This window comes from Pecten maximus, chromosome 9 (assembly GCF_902652985.1).
Source record: "Pecten maximus chromosome 9, xPecMax1.1, whole genome shotgun sequence".
Classification (NCBI taxonomy): Eukaryota; Metazoa; Mollusca; class Bivalvia; order Pectinida; family Pectinidae; genus Pecten; species Pecten maximus.
Genome location: NC_047023.1, coordinates 41,527,231 through 41,550,201, shown reverse-complemented (window position 1 = coordinate 41,550,201; position 22,971 = coordinate 41,527,231). Strand labels below are relative to the sequence as shown.

The window sequence follows — 22,971 nt, the reverse complement described above, 5'->3', positions numbered from 1 at the left end:
TAGGAAAATAAACCATGAGTTAAGAGTTATTATGAAATCTTTCTTTAAAAGGACATAAGACTTTCTGATTAGCAGTAGAAAATCACTGAGAATATCTGATTAGCAGTAGAAAATCACTGAGAATTAGCAGGAGAAAATCACTGAGAATATCTGATTAGCAGTAGAAAATCACTGAGAATTAGCAGGAGAAAATCACTGAGAATATCTGATTAGCAGTAGAAAATCACTGAGAATTAGCAGGAGAAAATCACTGAGAATTAGCAGGAGAAAATCACTGAGAATATCTGATTAGCAGAAGTATAAATTATTCAGACTATCTGATCAGCAGAATTATAAATCATTCCGACTTTCTGATTAGCAGAAGCAGTGATAAGGTTTTAAGCTGCCATGCCAGACATCTTGTATGGAGAACATTCCTGTTAATAAGAACTTCTATGGATAGAAGTGGAAATCCTAACTTTATACAACATTGTATTTACATTTCCAAGATGGTGACTATCGTGAAAGTGGTACAGGTCCAAATTTCAGTTATATGACCATCTGTGAACCACATAAAATTCTCATTTGTGTAAGTCTTGTCTCAATACAATAAACCATTAAGGAGAAGCAGCTGTAATACGATTTCTAAGATGACGGCCATGGTGGATAGAGTGGAAGATCATACCTTTGTGAGGTGGACGTGGAAGTTCTGTAAACACAGATTGGCAGAGTCCACGAAGGCTGTCCTCACACAGTGAAGAACACTGTCAGATCCGGCCTTGGCGAAGGGCAACAGAAAATCCAGTTCGTTCATGAAGTCCAGCACCGACTACAGAGCAGTAAACAGAAAATTATACAATATAAGAGTGAACTAATACAGTAACAATTAATTACTTAAAGTTAGGTTTGATCTAAAGTGGTATCTTCATCAGTCAGTATGGAGCAGTAGAAACTTAGTGATAGATTTGAGTCAACCTTCCCTCCCCACCATAATGATAGACTTGGGATAGTCCATTATCCCTCCCTACCTTAGTGATAGATTTGGGATAGTCCACCTTCCCTACCTACCTTAGTGATAGATTTGGGATAGTCCACCTTCCCTACCTACCTTAGTGATAGATTTGGGATAGTCTATCTTCCCTACCTAATTTAGTGATAGATATGGAATTGTCCACTTTCAATCTGTACCTTAGTGACAGATTTGGGTTAGTCCAGTTTCCCTACCTACCTTAGTGATAGATTTGGGATAGTCCACCTTCCCTACCTACTTTAGTGATATATTTTGGATAGTCCACCTTCCCTACCTACCTTAGTGATAGATTTGGGATAGTCCACCTTCCCTACCTAATTTAGTGATAGATATATGGAATTGTCCACTTTCCATCCGTACCTTAGTGACAGATTTGGGTTAGTCCAGTTTTCCTTCCTACCTTGGTGATAGACTTGGGATAGTCCAGTTTTCCTCCCCAGATGTCCTCTCTGACCATCTCTGTCTGAAGGACATGAAGTTCTATCCAGTCTTTCAACTCCTTGTCTAATGTAGTCTTTAGGAGGTTACGTATCTGCTTGTCAACACACTGTGACAAATCCTTGGAAATCTTTTTAAACATGAGTTTCCATTCCCATCTCAATCTCTCTTCCGCTCGAGCCTTTTCCACAACTGTCGGAAATAAAGCACATAATTGATGTACATGTGTGTGTACATGTATTTATGTTAAAAGGTGTTAGGTCTAGGGGGGGCTGTTCAATCAATTTTGAATTGTAACATTTCAGACTTAAATCTTGACAGACCCAAACATATTAATAAAGGCCTTCAAATCCTTTGTCATGGCTCATCCAAAAGCAACATAATATGTGATATGTGTATATAATTACATGTAACCCTGGTAAATACTAGCCGCAATATATCGCTCGGCTAGAGAGATCTTCACAAATAGAAGAGAAGCACCTCCTAAATCCAGATTTCTAAACAGTCAATTATAACTTCTTGTACAGCTTGTTTCTGACATGTGTTAGCCTTAGGCGGGTCATCATCAGGGCACACTTACATGATGTACATGTAGTTAGACATGCTGTCTGTGACTGTTATATGTACGTACCCTTGGGAGAGGACATGTTGTCTGTGACTGTAATATGTACAGACCCTTGGGAGGGGACATGTTGTCTGTAACTGTAATATGTACGTACCCTTGGGAGGGGACATGTTGTCTGTGTCTGTAATATGTACGTACCCTTGGGAGGGGACATGCTGTCTGTGACTGTTATATGTACGTACCCTTGGGAGAGGACATGTTGTCTGTGACTGTAATATGTACGTACCCTTGGGAGGGACATGTTGTCTGTAACTGTAATATGTACGTACCCTTGGGAGGGGACATGTTGTCTGTGACTGTAATATGTACGTACCCTTGGGAGGGGACATGTTGTCTGTGACTGAAATATGTACGTACCCTTGGGAGGGGACATGTTGTCTGTGACTGTAATATGTACGTACCCTTGGGAGGGGACATGTTGTCTGTGACTGTAATATGTATACCCTTGGGAGGGGACATGTTGTCTGTGACTGTAATATGTCCGTACCCTTGGGAGTGGACATGTTGTCTGTGACTGTAATATGTATGTACCCTTGGGAGTGGACATGTTGTCTGTGACTGTAATATGTGCGTACCCTTGGGAGCGGACATGTTGTCTGTGACTGTAATATGTACGTACCCTTGGGAGGGACATGTTGTCTGTGACTGTAATATGTACGTACCCTTGGGAGGGGACATGTTGTCTGTGACTGTAATATGTACGTACCCTTGGGAGGGGACATGTTGTCTGTGACTGTAATATGTACGTACCCTTGGGAGTGGACATGTCTGTGACTGTAATATGTACGTACCCTTGGGAGTGGACATGTTGTCTGTGACTGTAATATGTATGTACCCTTGGGAGGGGACATGTTGTCTGTGACTGTAATATGTATACCCTTGGGAGGGGACATGTTGTCTGTGACTGTAATATGTATGTACCCTTGGGAGGGGACATGTTGTCTGTGACTGTAATATGTACGTACCCTTGGGAGTGGACATGTTGTCTGTGACTGTAATATGTACGTACCCTTGGGAGGGGACATGTTGTCTGTGACTGTAATATGTACATACCCTTGGGAGGGGACATGTTGTCTGTGACTGTAATATGTCCGTACCCTTGGGAGTGGACATGTTGTCTGTGACTGTAATATGTATACCCTTGGGAGGGGACATGTTGTCTGTGACTGTAATATGTACGTACCCTTGGGAGGGGACATGTTGTCTGTGATTGTAATATGTACGTACCCTTGGGAGTGGACATGTTGTCTGTGATTGTAATATGTACGTACCCTTGGGAGGGGACATGTTGTCTGTGACTGTAATATGTACGTACCCTTGGGAGTGGACATGTTGTCTGTGACTGTAATATGTACGTACCCTTGGGAGGGGACATGTTGTCTGTGACTGTAATATGTACACCCTTGGGAGCGGACATGTTGTCTGTGACTGTAATATGTACGTACCCTTGGGAGGGGACATGTTGTCTGTGACTGTAATATGTATACCCTTGGGAGGGGACATGTTGTCTGTGACTGTAATATGTATACCCTTGGGAGGGACATGTTGTCTGTGACTGTAATATGTATGTACCCTTGGGAGGGACATGTTGTCTGTGACTGTAATATGTACGTACCCTTGGGAGTGGACATGTTGTCTGTGACTGTAATATGTACGTACCCTTGGGAGGGGACATGTTGTCTGTGACTGTAATATGTACACCCTTGGGAGCGGACATGTTGTCTGTGACTGTAATATGTACGTACCCTTGGGAGGGGACATGTTGTCTGTGACTGTAATATGTATACCCTTGGGAGGGGACATATACATGTTGTCTGTGACTGTAATATGTATACCCTTGGGAGGGACATGTTGTCTGTGACTGTAATATGTATGTACCCTTGGGAGGGACATGTTGTCTGTGACTGTAATATGTACGTACCCTTGGGAGGGACATGTTGTCTGTGACTGTAATATGTATACCCTTGGGAGTGGACATGTTGTCTGTGACTGTAATATGTACGTACCCTTGGGAGGGGACATGTTGTCTGTAACTGTAATATGTACGTACCCTTGGGAGGGGACATGTTGTCTGTGACTGTAATATGTACGTACCCTTGGGAGGGGACATGTTGTCTGTGACTGTTATATGTACGTACCCTTGGGAGGGGACATGTTGTCTGTGACTGTAATATGTACGTACCCTTGGGAGGGACATGTTGTCTGTGACTGTAATATGTACGTACCCTTGGGAGGGACATGTTGTCTGTGACTGTAATATGTACGAACCCTTGGGAGCGGACATGTTGTCTGTGACTGTAATATGTACGTACCCTTGGGAGAGGACATGTTGTCTGTGACTGTAATATGTACGTACCCTTGGGAGGGACATGTTGTCTGTGACTGTAATATGTACGTTCCCTTGGGAGGGACATGTTGTCTGTGACTGTAATATGTATACCCTTGGGAGGGGACATGTTGTCTGTGACTGTAATATGTATGTACCCTTGGGAGGGGACATGTTGTCTGTGATTGTAATATGTATGTACCCTTGGGAGGGGACATGTTGTCTGTGACTGTAATATGTACGTACCCTTGGGAGAGGACATGTTGTCTGTGACTGTAATATGTACGTACCCTTGGGAGGGGACATGTTGTCTGTGACTGTAATATGTACGTACCCTTGGGAGGGACATGTTGTCTGTGACTGTAATATGTACGTACCCTTGGGAGAGGACATGTTGTCTGTGACTGTAATATGTACGTACCCTTGGGAGGGGACATGTTGTCTGTGACTGTAATATGTATGTACCCTTGGGAGGGACATGTTGTCTGTGACTAATATATATGTACCCTTGGGAGGGGACATGTTGTCTGTGACTGTAATATGTATACCCTTGGGAGGGGACATGTTGTCTGTGACTGTAATATGTATACCCTTGGGAGGGGACATGTTGTCTGTGACTGTAATATGTACGTACCCTTGGGAGTGGACATGTTTGTGACTGTAATATGTACGTACCCTTGGGAGGGGACATGTTGTCTGTGACTAATATATATGTACCCTTGGGAGTGGACATGTTGTCTGTGACTGTAATATGTACGTACCCTTGGGAGTGGACATGTTGTCTGTGATTGTAATATGTACGTACCCTTGGGAGGGGACATGTTGTCTGTGACTGTAATATGTACGTACCCTTGGGAGGGGACATGTTGTCTGTGACTGTAATATGTATGTACCCTTGGGAGGGGACATGTTGTCTGTGACTGTAATATGTACGTACCCTTGGGAGGGGACATGTTGTCTGTGACTGTAATATGTACGTACCCTTGGGAGGGGACATGTTGTCTGTGACTGTAATATGTATACCCTTGGGAGGGGACATGTTGTCTGTGACTGTAATATGTATACCCTTGGGAGAGGACATGTTGTCTGTGACTGTAATATGTATACCCTTGGGAGCAGACATGTTGTCTGTGACTGTAATATGTACGTACCCTTGGGAGGGGACATGTTGTCTGTGACTGTAATATGTACGTACCCTTGGGAGGGGACATGTTGTCTGTGACTGTAATATGTACGCACCCTTGGGAGTGGACATGTTGTCTGTGACTGTAATATGTATACCCTTGGGAGGGACATGTTGTCTGTGACTGTAATATGTACGTACCCTTGGGAGGGGACATGTTGTCTGTGACTGTAATATGTACGTACCCTTGGGAGTGGACATGTTGTCTGTAACTGTAATATGTACGTACCCTTGGGAGGGGACATGTTGTCTGTGACTGTAATATGTACGTACCCTTGGGAGGGGACATGTTGTCTGTGACTGTTATATGTACGTACCCTTGGGAGGGGACATGTTGTCTGTGACTGTAATATGTACGTACCCTTGGGAGGGGACATGTTGTCTGTGACTGTAATATGTACGTACCCTTGGGAGCGGACATGTTGTCTGTGACTGTAATATGAACGTACCCTTGGGAGGGGACATGTTGTCTGTGACTGTTATATGTATGTACCCTTGGGAGGGGACGTGTTGTCTGTGACTGTAATATGTACGTACCCTTGGGAGTGGACATGTTGTCTGTGATTGTAATATGTACGTACCCTTGGGAGGGGACATGTTGTCTGTGACTGTAATATGTACGTACCCTTGGGAGCGGACATGTTGTCTGTGACTGTAATATGTACGTACCCTTGGGAGGGACATGTTGTCTGTGACTGTAATATGTATGTACCCTTGGGAGGGGACATGTTGTCTGTGACTGTAATATGTATACCCTTGGGAGCGGACATGTTGTCTGTGACTGTAATATGTACGTACCCTTGGGAGCGGACATGTTGTCTGTGATTGTAATATGTCCTTACCCTTGGGAGTGGACATGTTGTCTGTGACTGTAATATGTACACCCTTGGGAGTGGACATGTTGTCTGTGACTGTAATATGTACGTACCCTTGGGAGAGGACATGTTGTCTGTGACTGTAATATGTACACCCTTGGGAGGGGACATGTTGTCTGTGACTGTAATATGTACGTACCCTTGGGAGGGGACATGTTGTCTGTGACTGTAATATGTACGTACCCTTGGGAGGGGACATGTTGTCTGTGACTGTAATATGTACGTACCCTTGGGAGGGGACATGTTGTCTGTGACTGTAATATGTACGTACCCTTGGGAGGGGACATGTTGTCTGTGACTGTAATATGTACGTACCCTTGGGAGGGACATGTTGTCTGTGACTGTAATATGTACGTACCCTTGGGAGCGGACATGTTGTCTGTGACTGTAATATGTACGTACCCTTGGGAGTGGACATGCTGTCTGTGACTGTAATATGTACGTACCCTTGGGAGTGGACATGTTGTCTGTGACTGTAATATGTATCTACCCTTGGGAGGGGACATGTTGTCTGTGACTGTAATATGTACGTACCCTTGGGAGCGGACATGTTGTCTGTGACTGTAATATGTACGTACCCTTGGGAGTGGACATGCTGTCTGTGACTGTAATATGTACGTACCCTTGGGAGTGGACATGTTGTCTGTGACTGTATTATGTATACCCTTGGGAGGGGACATGTTGTCTGTGACTGTAATATGTATGTACCCTTGGGAGTGGACATGTTGTCTGTGACTGTAATATGTACGTACCCTTGGGAGTGGACATGCTGTCTGTGACTGTAATATGTATCTACCCTTGGGAGGGGACATGCTGTCTGTGACTGTAATATGTATGTACCCTTGGGAGGGACATGTTGTCTGTGACTGTAATATGTACGTACCCTTGGGAGAGGACATGTTGTCTGTGACTGTAATATGTACACCCTTGGGAGCGGACATGTTGTCTGTGACTGTAATATGTACGTACCCTTGGGAGGGGACATGTTGTCTGTGACTGTAATATGTACGTACCCTTGGGAGGGACATGTTGTCTGTGACTGTAATATGTACGTACCCTTGGGAGCGGACATGTTGTCTGTGACTGTAATATGTACGTACCCTTGGGAGTGGACATGCTGTCTGTGACTGTAATATGTATCTACCCTTGGGAGGGGACATGTTGTCTGTGACTGTAATATGTACGTACCCTTTGGAGCGGACATGTTGTCTGTGATTGTAATATGTACGTACCCTTAGGAGCGGGCATGTTGTCTGTGAGAGCGGACAATGAAGAGCCAAAGGAGGAGAAGCTGTCGGAGAAGGAGACATCATCATGGCCGCTAAAGCTGACAGGTCGGCGGACTGGCTCAGGACTGGAGCTCGTCTTCAGTACACCTAAACAGGTAAAATCAAAATACCATGTTTATCTCGGTGATTGTAATCCGATACCTTTTCAAATATTCCAACTTTTTTTTTCATTGGAACTCTTTCTATATTGTCAAAGATATTCTTATTTCAATAAGAAGAACAGTTCTTGCATTGTTGTTGTTTGTAAGTTTTCTGGATTTACCTCTAAATCAAGAGCCATGAACAATATAAAGTATGCTTAATGCATGCTATCAAGAGCAATTAAGGTAAAGTGTCTTACCAAAGGACACAACCACAACAGCACAGACCATCTATAACGCTTGTAGAGAATAATTAAGAAAAAAAAACAAATATCTTGAAAGAGCTTTAAAAAATGGCCTACAGCAGTTGACATCAGTGTTATGACTTACCACGGAGACTACCCTTCCTCTTTACTTTTTTACTGGAGATCCCAGCATTGTCCCATGCCGCACACTTCAGCAAGCTTTCTACATGTTCCTCAATGTGAAGGACAGCGGTGACCACGTTGAGGATGGACTCCATGTAATCTCGAGGCAAACTGAATGTTGACACTTCCTCATCAGCTACATTTGTTGATAATACAGACTCGAGACTTTGAGCCTTTTCTTTCTTCCCAAGTTTAGAGTTGCCTTTTCCTAAATGACTATGCTCACTGGAAGACTGAGGGGGCTGTTTGCGAATGATTTCTTCAATTTCTTCCCAAATATCTTCAACAAGTGCTGACATTTCATCTGAAAATTTTTCCAGGTACATGTCATGCATTGCTCGCGCGATATTAAATGACTTTTTGAACACACCAGAATTGAAAATAACAAAATCTTCATCAATCATTTTCAAAATAATATCAGCTAGTTCTCGACAATTTTTCGTGACGGCTACAGAATTATATGCTTCAGAGTCTGCATCAGGCAGCAGAGTATGGAAGCAATGGTCCAGCTGCTGGGACCGTAAAGTCTGATACTTGATGAGCACATCCTCCGAGGGGTACAGAGTGGACAAACTCTGTATGTATTCCATACGCTTGTTTTCATACAAATCCATCACCTGTTTTTGACTGTCAATTGGCAATTTTGTCAGACGATCTGTGAAATATCTCCGTAAGTGCAAAGCTATTCGGTCCCATTGCTGACTAATGTTTTCTTCACAGTTGTCAGTGGCAATGTTGAGAGAAGCCATAGATGCCATTGGATCTGTCCCACGAGGTCTACTGGTGTGAGGGAGAGACAGTCCCTCCGAGGAAGACAGGGACAATAACTCTTGTAATATAGCCTCCTCACATCCAGGGTGCTGCTCCAGACTCCCACTCTGTTACAAAAATTAGTTTCCAATTTAGTAACTTTACATCATTTACAAATTAATCAATATCAAAGTAGTGACCCCAGATGGTTGATATATAGATGAGGTGATGGTTGTGAACATGTGTATGAAACTTCAGGATAATCAGATTGATATGAAGCCAGTACAGTGAGGACATCATTGGAGTTATGTACATACAAATATAAAGACAAATTCCTATAATTATCCTCTAGTGTTCATGACTGGCCATGTAGCAATAAAATTGTGATATAGTAACAAAACAATCCAAAAAAAATGTTATTTATCTTACAACAGTTAAAATGCAAAACAAGCAAAGCTGTTGTTGGCTTGGTTGGAAGATAAGATATCTTTCTGTGGGAGAACACCAGAGTACTCGGAGAAAAAGAATGGAAAAATGACATGAGATCAGAAAGTTTATCCAAAATAACTTTATTAATTTAATCGGGGACTCAAACCGTGAATGCATTGTACATTACCACTGTGGCACCAAACTATCCAATCTTTCAACCCAACAAGTATTGCATGAACATTGTTTTAATTATAATGATAGCTTATGGCCTTACAATGTGACTTAGGATTGTATGAACATCTTCTGGTTCTGGGTCGTAGCACGAGTCCTTCTCCAGCATGTTGGCTGACAGCATATTTGCAATGGCATCTCTTGGATCGTCCCATTCTCGGTTGCCAGGTAACTTGTTCACAGTATTGAGAATATCTTGTACACAAAAGTCTAGACTGCAAAAATAAATGAATGTATTTATGTTGTATGATTAATTCAATAATGTGAAAAAAATACATTAACTTAAAGATAAAAAAGTGAAAGAGTGTTTAGGTGCATAAAACATTTTTTTAATCAAATAAATGTACATGTACAGCTGATATGAGGTACAATTTTGCACAGGTTGAATATAAGTATTCAGTAATCATCTGGTAACTCAAAGTTAGTACTGGTACAGCACATTTCACTGATAACATTCATAATCTCCTTCAAATGCTGATCCAGAGCTTCAATAGTCCCTCATTGCCGGCTAGTTGTCATATTATTTTTGCTAGTTGTCATATCATTATTAAATGTAGTTTTTTAACCATGGCCATTTACAATTGGACACCCTGGCCCACATATTGGAAAATTGAACATTATTCATATTACAGCAATGAACACTTAAAATTCAAGTTGTATTAAGTTTTATCAATCAGTCTAGCTTGTTGATCATGAAAATTACTTATGGAGTAAAAATGTGAGTAAGGTAGAAAACCCATATGGTTTTCCATTATATCTTTGTCTGAATCAAACCTGGACATTTCAAAATATTTTATTCAATCAAGCATTTGAATTAATTTACATACAATATTTCATAATAGAGATAGATTTTAGATATTAAGTGGATTGGACAACAGGCTAAGCCTATACAGGTCCTTTCCGTACTTCCATTATAAATATTATAAATAATTTTAGTGGTATAGCTGTATTTCTAATTATTTAACGATGGACCTGGACATCTTCTGAAAGCCAAGTACACTTTATCTACTAGTTCTGTTTTCTAACATACTACAGCTTCAGAGCCACCATACAAGTTTCTATATCAAATAATTTTATTCTTGTCTAACAGGACCTATATCTCTGCTGGTTGGGAACTCTCTCCGAAAGTCATGTGAGACAATTTTCTATTTTACGATTAAGTGCCAAGGGAGTTCCCAAACCTGTTAAGATGATTAGTCTACAAGCCTCTTACTTTCTGGTGTTATCCTCTAATTTTGTGTCTAGGTCCCCGATGTAGGTGTCCAGGGCGGGAATACTTGGAACGCCCTTCTCCAACAGGGACCGGATTGGGGGCACCAGGTCCATCCGCCCCTGGGATCTGGAAGGCTTTTTACTCATGGCATTCTAGGTTTCACCACCTGAAAATATAAATATACACAGTTACACCAAATGCACAAATATATATGAGACGATATTTAAAAACTCTGTAAACAAATTAATATAATATGCATTGGAGCAGCAATGATAACAGGCTTCTGTTAGTCAAAACACCAAGTTGTGTGCTGAAACGCCTTTCAGAGTTGCCGAATCAAAACATCTTGATAGTAGGCACTGAAATGTCTTTCACAGCGACAGTTACTGAGGATGAACCTTCTTGTCAAAACATATGTAACACGTTAACGTTTAACCCCTAAAATAATCAGTCCTAGCGTTAATGTCTTCATCATTATCAAATTAAGCATTGGCATTGAATTATATAGGCCTTTATTAGAATTCGTATCTTATTCGTTAATTATAAGAGCAAACGAAACATGCTAAGACTGCATTTTCTGAGATGACAGGTTTAAGGTTACCGGTTTTTCTGATATTTTAAATCAGTATTCTTTTTGTGCTTTTTTCAATAATGAAACTTGAAAGTAAACATGTTCGTGTTAAACATACCATTACAATATATATAAAGCAGACATGGATATATTATGTGCACTTTGTAACATCGAAAACATCCACTAATTATTTGCAACCATTAATGTTTTTCTTACCGGAAGTAAACAAAAACATGCAGGTAAAATGACTCCGTCGTCGGATAAAATTTCCGGAACACTTGGCGCGCTTCCTGAAAATTGAGTTTTATTTTGAACCTATTTAAAAAGGACGATGGCATGATGACAAACGTGTTTTAGTAGTGCTGTTTTACAATTTTTTTTATTTTTTTTTCATTTATTTTTCATAATTTACAGGAAATAATGACTAAAGTAATTTAAGACAGGATATTGGTTTTTCATAATTTACACAAAATTGCACTCAGTTTTATATTGGAATCAACTTACTCCCATCGTCGAATTCCTTCGCGGGTTGATTGCACTCCATATAGCCCAAGATTCCTAGGGCCCTGACCCTTCAAAATGTAAGCCGCTATCATCGATATTCCAAACATCATTAAGTACCGAAATATACTAGAAGAAGCAAATGTAACATCTATATTCAAAGAAGAAGACCGTAAGGAAGCCTCGAACTAAAGGCCAGTCTGTCTAACCAGTGTCGTATGTAAGGTAATGGAGTCAATTATAAGGGAATAAATAGTTAACCATCGAACTAAAGGCCAGTCTGTCTAACCAGTGTCGTATGTAAGGTAATGGAGTCAATTATAAGGGAATAAATAGTGAACCATCGAACTAAGGCCAGTCTGTCTAACCAGTGTCGTATCTAAGGTAATGGAGTCAATTATAAGGGAATAAATAGTTAACCATCGAACTATAGGCCAGTCTGTCTAATCAGTGTCGTATCTAAGGTAATGGAGTCAATTATAAGGGAATAAATAGTGAACCATCGAACTATAGGCCAGTCTGTCTAACCAGTGTCGTATCTAAGGTTAATGGAGTCAATTATAAGGGAATAAATAGCTAACCATTTCAGGAGAAACAATTTTTTTAGCAGCGCTCAGTTTGATTTCATTGATGGCAGATCTACGGTTTTACAACTTTATATAAAGGTTATGGATGAGTGGACAGACATTTTTGATAAAGGAGGATGTGTCGATGTCATTTATTCCCTGTCGACGCCTAATCCATAAACTGGCAAAATACGGAATCTCTGGAACAAATTTTATCAAGTTTGGATATCGAATTTTTATAGCTCAAAAGAAAACAGAAGGTCGTCGTAAATGGAGCAAAGTCTTATTGTAATGGAATCATGTTATAAGTGGTATACCACAAGGATCGGTTTTAGGGTCACTTTTATTTGTTATTTATACTTAGTTTCTACCACAATACCCTGTGTTATTCAACTCTCAGACCATCAGTTAATCATTACAGCTGTTGATTAACAATCTGTTTATACCACGTGGTATAAACTCTGCACGCTTTTCGATTGGCTAACACGGTGAACTTTGACCCAAGCTGCAATTGTTATTGACGTCATCAATAATCTAATGACGTCACATCACCGTGTCCCGGACGTCACCGGTACACTTTATTTGCATTCGTGAAATTATACTTGACCACGTTTCCCTTTGATTCAAGCCGATATTACTGTGGTAGAAACAGGTCACACGACTCGAAATTGTTGGATATGGAATTTATTTCACACGAGTAAGTTATTTTTTAAAAGTTGCAAAAAACACTCGCTAAAGCTCGTGTCTTTTGTAACTTTAAAAAAATAACTTACTCGTGTGAAATAAATTCCATATCCAACAACCACTCGTTGTGTAACCTCTATATAAATAACATGGCGGAAGCCACAATTGAATCCCGCAAACGAATACAAATCCTTTTCGCGGACTTGCAATGACATTTAGAGCAATCAATGAAGAAGAAGAAGACTGCCAGATTTTACAACAAGATTTATATGCTCTGCTAATGTGGTCCCAAGTCTGGCAGCTCCCTTTTCATCCAGAAAAAATGCAAAATAGTGCGCATGGGGAATTTAGTTAGATAAAATAAAATAACAATTTCATTGAAGATGCAGGAGTACTAGAATTTGTGAATTTCGAAAACGACATCGGCGTCACAATAGACAATAAATTATCATTTGATAAACATATATGTGATAAGGTGAATAAAGCTAACTCGATACTGGGAATTTGAGAACAATAGAACACATAGTCTTAGGTTGTTGTACACAGCTTTGGAGACTGTTAGTTTATTCGTCAGTTTCTTGATAAGCCTGCAAATATTAATACAGGCCTTGGTATTCTTTGCCAAGGCTCGTTTGAAAACAATATAAAATCACCAGGTCCGTCTTAAATTAATTCATAACCGAACAACACCGGTCCAAGTGGTCCAACCGCTTGGACCGCAAAAACGAAAACGGTCTTGGTTAGACCACATATCGAGTATGTAAATCAAGTTTTGAACCCTCATCTCGAGAAACACATTGAAACTATAGAAAATGTTCAACGTTGAGCAACAGAACAACTACCTGAGCTGAAGATTACAAAAAACTTATCTACCAACAGTAGCATATAGGAGATCACATGGCGAGTACTATCCGAGAAATATGACTGTGAAGTGTCAGATATTTTTTTTAAATCACAGATCAAGTTCAAGTTCTTTATTAACTTTGAGTCTTCCGACTCAACAGTACAGATGATTCCCCAACACGGGGCATATGGCCTCAAAACCATAAAAAAAATCAAGATTAAATGATAGAAATTATTCGATTACACAGAGAACTGTCGGTGTATGGAACTCTCTCCCGTAGAATTTAGTAATGGCAAACACTGTCATGACATTGAATATAAGTTTGACGAACATTAGAAAAATCAAACATAGAAATATTGTTTTCAAGAAAAAAATCGACTGTGAATGTTTCATTTTTGATACATTATTCATCACAGAGATGACTGCCATAGTTGCAGCAATCTTTTATTTAACGTCGGTACATGGTAAAAACATATTAGCTATATATTGAGCATAAAACCGACACTTAAAACACATGTGTACACAATTACGTCATAAATGAAAAAAAACCCAAACAAACACACTTGCTACTTGGGAGAGGTTGTAAAAGATCAGTTCCTCTGTAATTTCTCTGTTACACATAAAGTTAAGTTTATTTCAAATACATTTGTACATGATTTAATTGTCCTCTTCTCTTGACTCGAAATCATGCAACACATGTACATACAAGAAATTACAGTCGTATATATGAAACAGAAACATTACCTCTGAAGAGCTATTATTACGACAAACATAAGACAAGGATATCATAGTTAAGAAAAAAAATTATACTTTTGCTAAGTAGCGAATAAGTTAAACTTATTAGATTAGAATACACGGATATGAGCAAACCTAAGTATCAGGTAGAAATGACTGGTGACTTTTCAGCACGTGGCAACATATTATGTGTTAATATAGCAAAGTGTAAAAATTGACCGAATAAACACTAAAATAGTACGATATAATCTTCATACAGAGCGTATGGAGCATGATAAAAGTACAAATAAGGTTATAAGTGGTACATAAGTAGGTTTCATAACTACAGTACACATGTAGCGAGCAGATCACATGATTTCATAGCACTACCAGTTTCAGTTTTATTAACTGTTCCGTTGAATCAATATTTATTCTTACAAAAGTTTATTAGATCTCAGATTTAAATGTACAACATGAGGTTATATGAATATCTCAAATTCAAATCTCATTCTTTAAATTGAACGTATATATTATTGTTTAGACACAATTGGATTGTGCGCAAGTAAAGCCCTTTGCCCAAATATTTATTACAAAGATTGTGATAGCGACACAGTATACTTGTAATTATAATGATTATGAAGAAAGAAATGCAAAGAAGAAAGACAGGAAAAAAAGACAGATCGAGATCTTAGAGTAAGATGAATGTTGCTTCATTAGGATATACTACAAATTAGGCTACATAAACGATGTACACAATATATTCCCTTTTATTACCGCTAAAGCGTCATCAGGTATCATCATTGGTTTTTGTTTTATTTAAAAGTTGCTTCTTCTTCTTCTTCTTCTTCTTCTTCTTCTTCTTCTTCTTCTTCTTCTTCTTAATAATAGACCAAATATGAGATAATTGTGTACTGTGTTAACTCAGAGACCTATATACTAGTATCTGTATCTGTATCTATCTGTATCTGTATCTGTATGAATACGTTGTAGTGCCCTATATAGGTTTTTATACAACGGTAGAGAGAGAGCGCCTTGGGTTTTATTGGTGCTGGTTCCGGAGGGCGGTTTTGAATTCCTCCACGGATTTCGCATGCACGACTTTGTCTGGTAGGTGGTTCCAGTGTATTGTAGTGTCTACGAAGAAGGAGAACTGGTACTGTGGTGTCTTACTCGGTGGAATGACCAGTCCTCTTGAGTTGTTACAGACTCTTTTTTCTACAACGTTTTTTGTGATATGGTCTTTGAACTGCCTCGGTTTTATCTGGCGAGTGGGTCTTGTCTGTTTTGTGTATTCGGCTGGTGGCAACGACGGCACCAACCCCTCAACCACCTTGTACATTAATATTAATCTCAAGCTTAGTCTTCTGTCTTCTAGGTTTTCCAGTTCTAGTTGTTGTTTCATTGATGCAATGAATCCTGGTTCTCTATTTTTGTAGTCTTTTTTGATGAAGCGGACTGCTCTGTTCTGTATCCGCTCCAGTTTGTCGATATCCCCTTGTAAGTATGGGTTCCAGATTGTAGCTCCATACTCCATGATTGATCTTACTAGGGATATGTATGCTGTTTTACGACAATTTTCGGGTACGTTTCTTAGGTTTCTCCTTACGAAGCCTAGGGTGGTATTGGCTTTACTGTAGGTCTTGTTTATATGGATGTTCCATTTCAGATCGTTTGAAAATTGTAAGCCTAAATATGGGTTGTCCCGGACTTCTTGTAGTATATGTTGGTTTAATTCATAGTACCGTGATGTTTTCTGGTTGATTGACATGATATAGCATTTCTTCGCATTAAATCTCATACCCCAGTCTATTGCCCATTTTTCCAGGTTGTTTAGATCTGTCTGTAATTGATGGTGGTCCTTATCTGCGTTTATATTGCGATATAGCAGGCAGTCATCTGCAAATAGGCGTACGGACGAGTTGACACAATCCGGGAGGTCATTTATATGGCATAGGAACATTATTGGTCCGAGTACAGTACCCTGTGGCACTCCAGAATCCACTGATGTTTCCTCTGATTTCTCACCTTCAACTATTGTTCTCATCTTCCTGGTGGTGAGGAAGTTTGTTAACCATGAGTGTAGGCTTCCTTTTATTCCATATTGATCTAGTTTATGGAGTAGTTTGTCGTGTGGGACTGTGTCGAACGCTTTGGAGAAGTCTAGGATGGCAACATCGACTTGGTGTCCTTTGTCGTACTCTCGTAGGAAATCATTTGCCGTTGTTATGAGTTATGAGTATATAGGTCTCTGGTTAACTTAAGTATTAATAAACTAATACATGATACTAGTTTCTACATGTATATTTATAGCTCAAATGTTTACAATTGTATGCTTACATGATTTGTGATTCGTCAATAAACGAAATTGATTTGATTTCCGAATAGTCATTTCCGTAGTTAAATTATTTTCATTCTAAATTTACAATCGCCTTACTTTGCATTGTGGTTAAAAACTTCAAAAATATGGCGGCCGCAGGCCTGCAAAGGAGTTTAGTGAAGATACCCATTACTGACTATGCGTGAAAATACTCTTCTGAACAATGTCTGATGTGGTTACACAAACCCAACTTGTTTTTCTGGTAGATGTTAACAAGAATAATCACAATTCTAGCCCAAACGATCCAAACAGTTCACAAAAATATATCAACACCATTTGTTTGTCAGCTCTTAGATTGTTAGTATATTTTGCATCAGAAACTGATGGATTTCTATCAAACAAATCATCAAAATCCAAAGGTAAACAAAGTTCTTTGAAGTGGGGATTTAAGTTTTTCAACTCAAGTCATCACTATAGTAGGGTAGGGGGACATATACTACGAGATTTCAAATTGAGATATTTTGAAGAATTTGAGAATGATCTCGAAAGGAAATTCGAAGAGACATTCACTGAACAAAAGCCGGACAAGCCTCATGTTGCCAGTGACTGTTTGCGTAAAGCATTAATGGAAATAATTTATGACTTTCAATGGGAGAAACCTGATATAACGTCACCGGTCAAACTAAGAAGAAAATCTCTGGTAAATCGTGACAATGTACCGCAACACAATAACATGGTTTTTGTGTTCTCAAGATTTCCAGAGAATCCAACATCTTTGCGGAAATTCGCAGGGAAGAGAGTAATTGATGCCGATGTTTGTTTAGATTTGTTTATGCCACAGAGTCTCCACAGGGAATTCCATGGCTTGTATCAACTCAAGCTGTTCTGGATTGATTGCTTTGACGTTCTGGTGAGTATAATATCATGTGGTAGGTTATAAAGTAACGACGTATAACCTCTAATTCCCAAGGCAGATTTACACTCTGCGCAATATCAAATTTTCAAAGTCAGGATTTCGATTATATAAAACAGCTAAATTACAGTTTAATCGTTTAACGATGTCATGCTATTACTTCGATCTTTTTCATGAATCCGTCATTAAATCCACAAAGTAGCACTGAAAGACACACAATCACGATTATTTACATTTCCAGACTTTATTCCGATAACAACATCTGACTGAAAATGGCGTTCCAGTAAATGCAAAAATTGAATATTTAAAAAAGCAAAAACAAACAAAAGGCTCTTTTCATTGTACTTTATTTGTTCCACTTGGTACACACATTTCATATTTTTTACAACAAGTGCTGCCATGTTCGAAATAGGTCACTTGAAGCAGTGGAATGATGTAGCAAAGTGATTTGTGTCAAAGTATTATTAATTTGGTGTGAATTATATTTTAGTGATTGGACTGTAACTGTTAAATGGGTTATATAATACCTTAACTGTAAGTACACTCTAGATCTGTTGTCATCAAGTTTAGACTTATAAATACTGATATCATTGTGTCAATCTTTCTACCCTAAATCAGGGCGGAGCTAATTACTTGCACAGTACTAGTGTCAAATAGGTTCAGTTGCTAAAAGCCGGTTGGCATCGATCAGAACCAAAAAATAGCCAGAGACCTTTAGCTAGCTGAAGTAGGTTTATGGATGCAGTTTAATTTGGTTGAAAGGAATTTCCCTTATCTCAATAAGATCATTAATTAAAATACCTGCTACAAGTGGACTAGAAAGCTAGAGGTGATGGGCTCTATCCAACTGGAGACTCATACGAACGCCACTATGAATTGTTATTAGAAAGAAAAAAATTGATAAAACATTAGCATAATTTGAACTTTTGTTGTCACTTCATAGACACAGGTGGATTTATGACCAAGTATCAGGAAAGCTGTTTGTCCTATACAGAGTATCAATGTTTACGAATATATTTTGCTTTAAACAGACCAGACCCAGCGTAGATCCTGAGAGTCTAAAACTATTTGAGAAAACTCTCAACAAGATCGGAGGCCATTTAATACCAGCTGAGATTTTAGTCCAACTTTGTGAGAAGTATGTTACAAACATTGCAAGTTTTTTCCCTGTTGAGGAATCAAAGATTTCAACAGATGGCCTTGATCACCAGGAGCTCTCATCGAAACAGGAAAACAGTGTATCAGAAACAACTCAAGAATCCTGTAAAGCAGGAGTTAAGAAAGAGTCAAGTGTATTACGTCCAGTGTTACCTTTTATCCCGGTTGTTTCTGAACTCTTAAGTTACTGTCAAAACACTGGAAATCGATCTGGAAGGGCTAGCATTGGAGGGGAAGAATCCGGGCTCTAAGATCTTACTTCTGACACAAAATGGTATATAGTTAAATATAAATCTCTATTGAATTGTAATTGTTAAAAAATAACAATATGTACTTTTAAAAATTTTGTAGAACACAAACAAATTAAAAAAGCGACCATATAATTTGTGAAATTTAAATACATTTAATTTGTATATATTAACAATGTATTTATTCCCTTCATGCAAAATTAAAGGATCTGCTTGATGTTAATTTGTACAATGCATGTGTGAAAATTTGAAGACATGTAAACTTGTCTGGATTTAAATATATATTGTAATCTTAAAGTAGTATCCGGGGCTGTGAAAACAGAAATGTTATTCTACATTTTTCTTTTCAGCAATAGTTTTACACTGCTTCCCTTGATCTATCAATTTTTGTTTTGTTCCAGGAAAAACCTTTTGTGATTTGGAGGTTGTCCCAATGTACAAGCATGAAAGGTAAAATTATTTTGTGGTACATGGATTAAAGTGTTTAACCACCAGAATGGTAATGTATTTACACATAGTTTATGAAATAAACATTTATACATCGAAGATAACTACAATATCATAATGACTAAAAAAAGTAATTTAAGGTACAATTTACTAAACTATGACATGCATTTCCTTACCAATTGATTTTACTTTATTTCATTCTAAATAGAAAGACTTGGCTTGCTAACCTTAATAGATTATGTTTTAATTGATAGATATTATGGAGTTAAATTGTTATGTTACCTTCTGGTTTGGAAACATTTGATGAATTAGTTTTTCATGATTTTTATGCCAGTTAGCATCAGTTTTTAAAGGAAATAATCACAACACAAAACTTATATCAAAGTAAACAATTGATTGTGATTTTGAATGTATTTTGTTAATTGGATACAGGACTGACTTGCTACAGAATGTAGATATCCAAACTTCTGTTGGAACAAACATCAGAGAGGTGGATGTCGGAGGAGACAACATCCTCTCTCTGGAGGGAGACATTCTCAGGAAACCCTTGCTGGCCAAGGGTGGGATTGAGTCCTTGCGTGTGTGTGCAGTGTTTGTAACCCAGACATGGTCTCAGCTGGACTGGACAGGACAAGAACAATGTGTGTGTACAGCTGTGGGACCTGACAAGGCTTCATGTGTATTGTTTGAACATTTACTTTCTCAGCTTCATCAAGAAAAAAGTTGTTTGGTAAGTTTGTCATAAAATGAATGTAAATTTGTATTGTTAAAATTGAAAATGAACCTACCCTGCAGTAAGGTCGGGTTAGTCAATAAACACAAGTTGTTACATTGACACAAGTACTTTACAGGTGTATATCATTATAAATGTTATAAATGACGTTATTGATTCCAATTTGATCTAGTTAAACTCACAAATCATATGTTTGGAGCTGTTCTGTTCTGGGTGCATGTTTTAGACCTACCCTTTAACTGGTATTAGAGGAGGGTGTCAGAAATGACCCAATTCGTAAATTCTTTGCTGTCGTGATTAAAACAATAACATTATGGTCATAGATGACGATTTTGAAACTGTCCCGAATAAAAAGTCGAAAGCAGCCGTATAGCAGCATTTTGGGAAACTAAAATCAAAGTATTGTATTGTTTTACGGCGATCCTTTAACAATTTAAGCCACCAACAGATTAGACAACATACACAGAAAGAAATACATCAAACTAAAGTGCAATGTTAAGGGGAAAAAAGTCTCAAAATCACCAATATCAAACAAACTGGTTGTAAAACGCATTAAAATTTATGGCATAGTTCTATTGCATGTAACCTACTCATCAACATTAGACAAACAGCCATTATGACAAAAGATAAAGTTGTACAATATCATTTTCTTCCTAATGACTAAAGATCTCTTCCTGTTTCTTCAATACCATTGTTGCCATTACAGATTTTAGAGGTCAAAGGTCATGCCACTTTGGTGATTCTGAAGCCCCTGACCACTTTGTCTGCGTCACTATCACTTCTAAGTGTGGGACGTACACTAGCCCTAGAGAAAACCCTGTATCAGGAAAGACGTAGTGATATAGACACAGAGGCCTTTGCTCTTCAGAAAAATGATGCACCGTCCTGGCCAGAGCTGGTTTCCCGACTAACAGATAAGCAGAAAATGTCCAAATCTAGTAAGTTTGTGTTTAATGGAGATAAGTGTATTACATTGCTTAAACTTGAAATAGACACAAGAGTATTTTTTGTAGCATCCTCAAAATTCAATACATGTATGTGTTGTTGACTGGTGAGATAATATAACAATTGGAATTCAAAGATGGTGTAAGGATTTAAGTGCCCTGCCACTATGTGGTTGAAGGCATAATAATAGTGTTGTCCTCTGTCTGTCCACAAATTTAGTATTTTACAGAGTTTGCTAGCACAGTGATATGATGCTGATATTTGCATGGTAATTTTGGGGGATCAAATATTGATCAGATTGAAAACTTTAGAAAATCAATATTTTTTACCAACTTCTGAATTTTTTAAGTATTTGTCAACAATTGTTCAAAGAATATAAATACACAATATACCATTTTACAGGAACAGACCCCAACCAAGTTGGAGCTTGCTTTGACCCAAAAGTAGTAGGGAAAGCCTATCTTCCTGGATGTCACCAGTCATTTGGTCGGCTGCTTGATAAACTTAACCAAAGGTATTTATCTTGGAAATTTTCAAAATTATAATATTATAATATCATACCTGCCAACTTTTAGAATTTACATGGACATGACATTTTTGACTGGACAACACATCCTTGATCGACACAGGTAATTTAAGGGAAGATAATTTGCTTTCAAAACGCTACTCCTCTTAATAACCTCAAAGCCGATTACTACCAAATTTGGTGTGAAACATCATTGGGTGAGGGCAATCATATTTTACATAAATGAGGCTGGTCTGACCCTTGGGACTTGAGTGACAGGGCCCTAAAGGGGAACTTTGATGATTTTTTTGTTTTAAAACCCTATTCCTCCTAAATGCCTTAATTGATAACAACCATATTTAGTATGGAACATCACTGGGGAAGGGCAATCATAATTTGTATAAATGCTCCAACCCAGGAGGAGAAAGGGGCATTGCCCTAAATTGGGAAATAGCTGAAAATTTTCTTTAAAAAGCTTCTCCAGCTTAATGCCTTCATGGACTACACACAAGTTTAGTCTGAAACATCACTGGGGGAGGGCAATCATAATTTATGTGTGTCCCTGTTATAAGTGTTTGTCAGATGACTGTTTAGGCCCATGGGCCTCTTGTTTATTTCTGTGGACAAATTGGAATCCACATTATATATTTCTGTCTGCATGTTTTACTGTACATCTAAATCTGTGTGTTGTATTTGCAATATAATGACATGTCAGAAGAGAAATACTAATTGTTTTTTTTTGTGAAAATAAAACTTTCAGTATAGTGCTTATTGTGATATCGTACAACAGTGATCACTTAACTTTTTAAAGTATGTAAGAAAACATTAGTACCCTTTTTAAATTCTGTAAATTAGAAGTAACCTTGAATGGATGTACTTGTATGGTGGATATTTAGGTAGATAGGCCTTTTGCATTCAAGTCATTCTTCAGAATTTTGATTTAATTTGA

General features: G+C 38.5%; 2 protein-coding genes across 2 annotated transcripts in view; one reads left to right on the top strand and one right to left on the bottom strand.

Annotated features, from left to right (window-relative positions):
* The window catches only part of LOC117334471 (uncharacterized protein KIAA0825-like), a 33,152-nt gene extending 21,493 nt beyond the window's left edge, over window positions 1-11,659 (bottom strand). The window contains 7 exon segments of the mRNA XM_033894114.1: window positions 665-808; window positions 1,410-1,639; window positions 7,689-7,832; window positions 8,216-9,131; window positions 9,707-9,878; window positions 10,877-11,042; window positions 11,566-11,659. Coding sequence (XP_033750005.1) covers window positions 665-808; window positions 1,410-1,639; window positions 7,689-7,832; window positions 8,216-9,131; window positions 9,707-9,878; window positions 10,877-11,022 — 1,752 coding nt within the window. The 5' untranslated portion in view covers window positions 11,023-11,042; window positions 11,566-11,659.
* Window positions 11,660-17,210: 5,551 nt separating this feature from the next.
* LOC117334521 overlaps window positions 17,211-22,971 on the top strand; it is a 26,681-nt gene continuing 20,920 nt past the window's right edge. Inside the window, exons 1-6 of the mRNA XM_033894198.1 lie at window positions 17,211-17,983; window positions 19,018-19,418; window positions 19,794-19,842; window positions 20,272-20,569; window positions 21,279-21,510; window positions 21,920-22,031. Of these exons, the coding sequence (XP_033750089.1) occupies window positions 19,826-19,842; window positions 20,272-20,569; window positions 21,279-21,510; window positions 21,920-22,031 (659 nt within the window). The 5' untranslated portion in view covers window positions 17,211-17,983; window positions 19,018-19,418; window positions 19,794-19,825. The remainder of the gene's footprint in view (window positions 17,984-19,017; window positions 19,419-19,793; window positions 19,843-20,271; window positions 20,570-21,278; window positions 21,511-21,919; window positions 22,032-22,971) is intronic.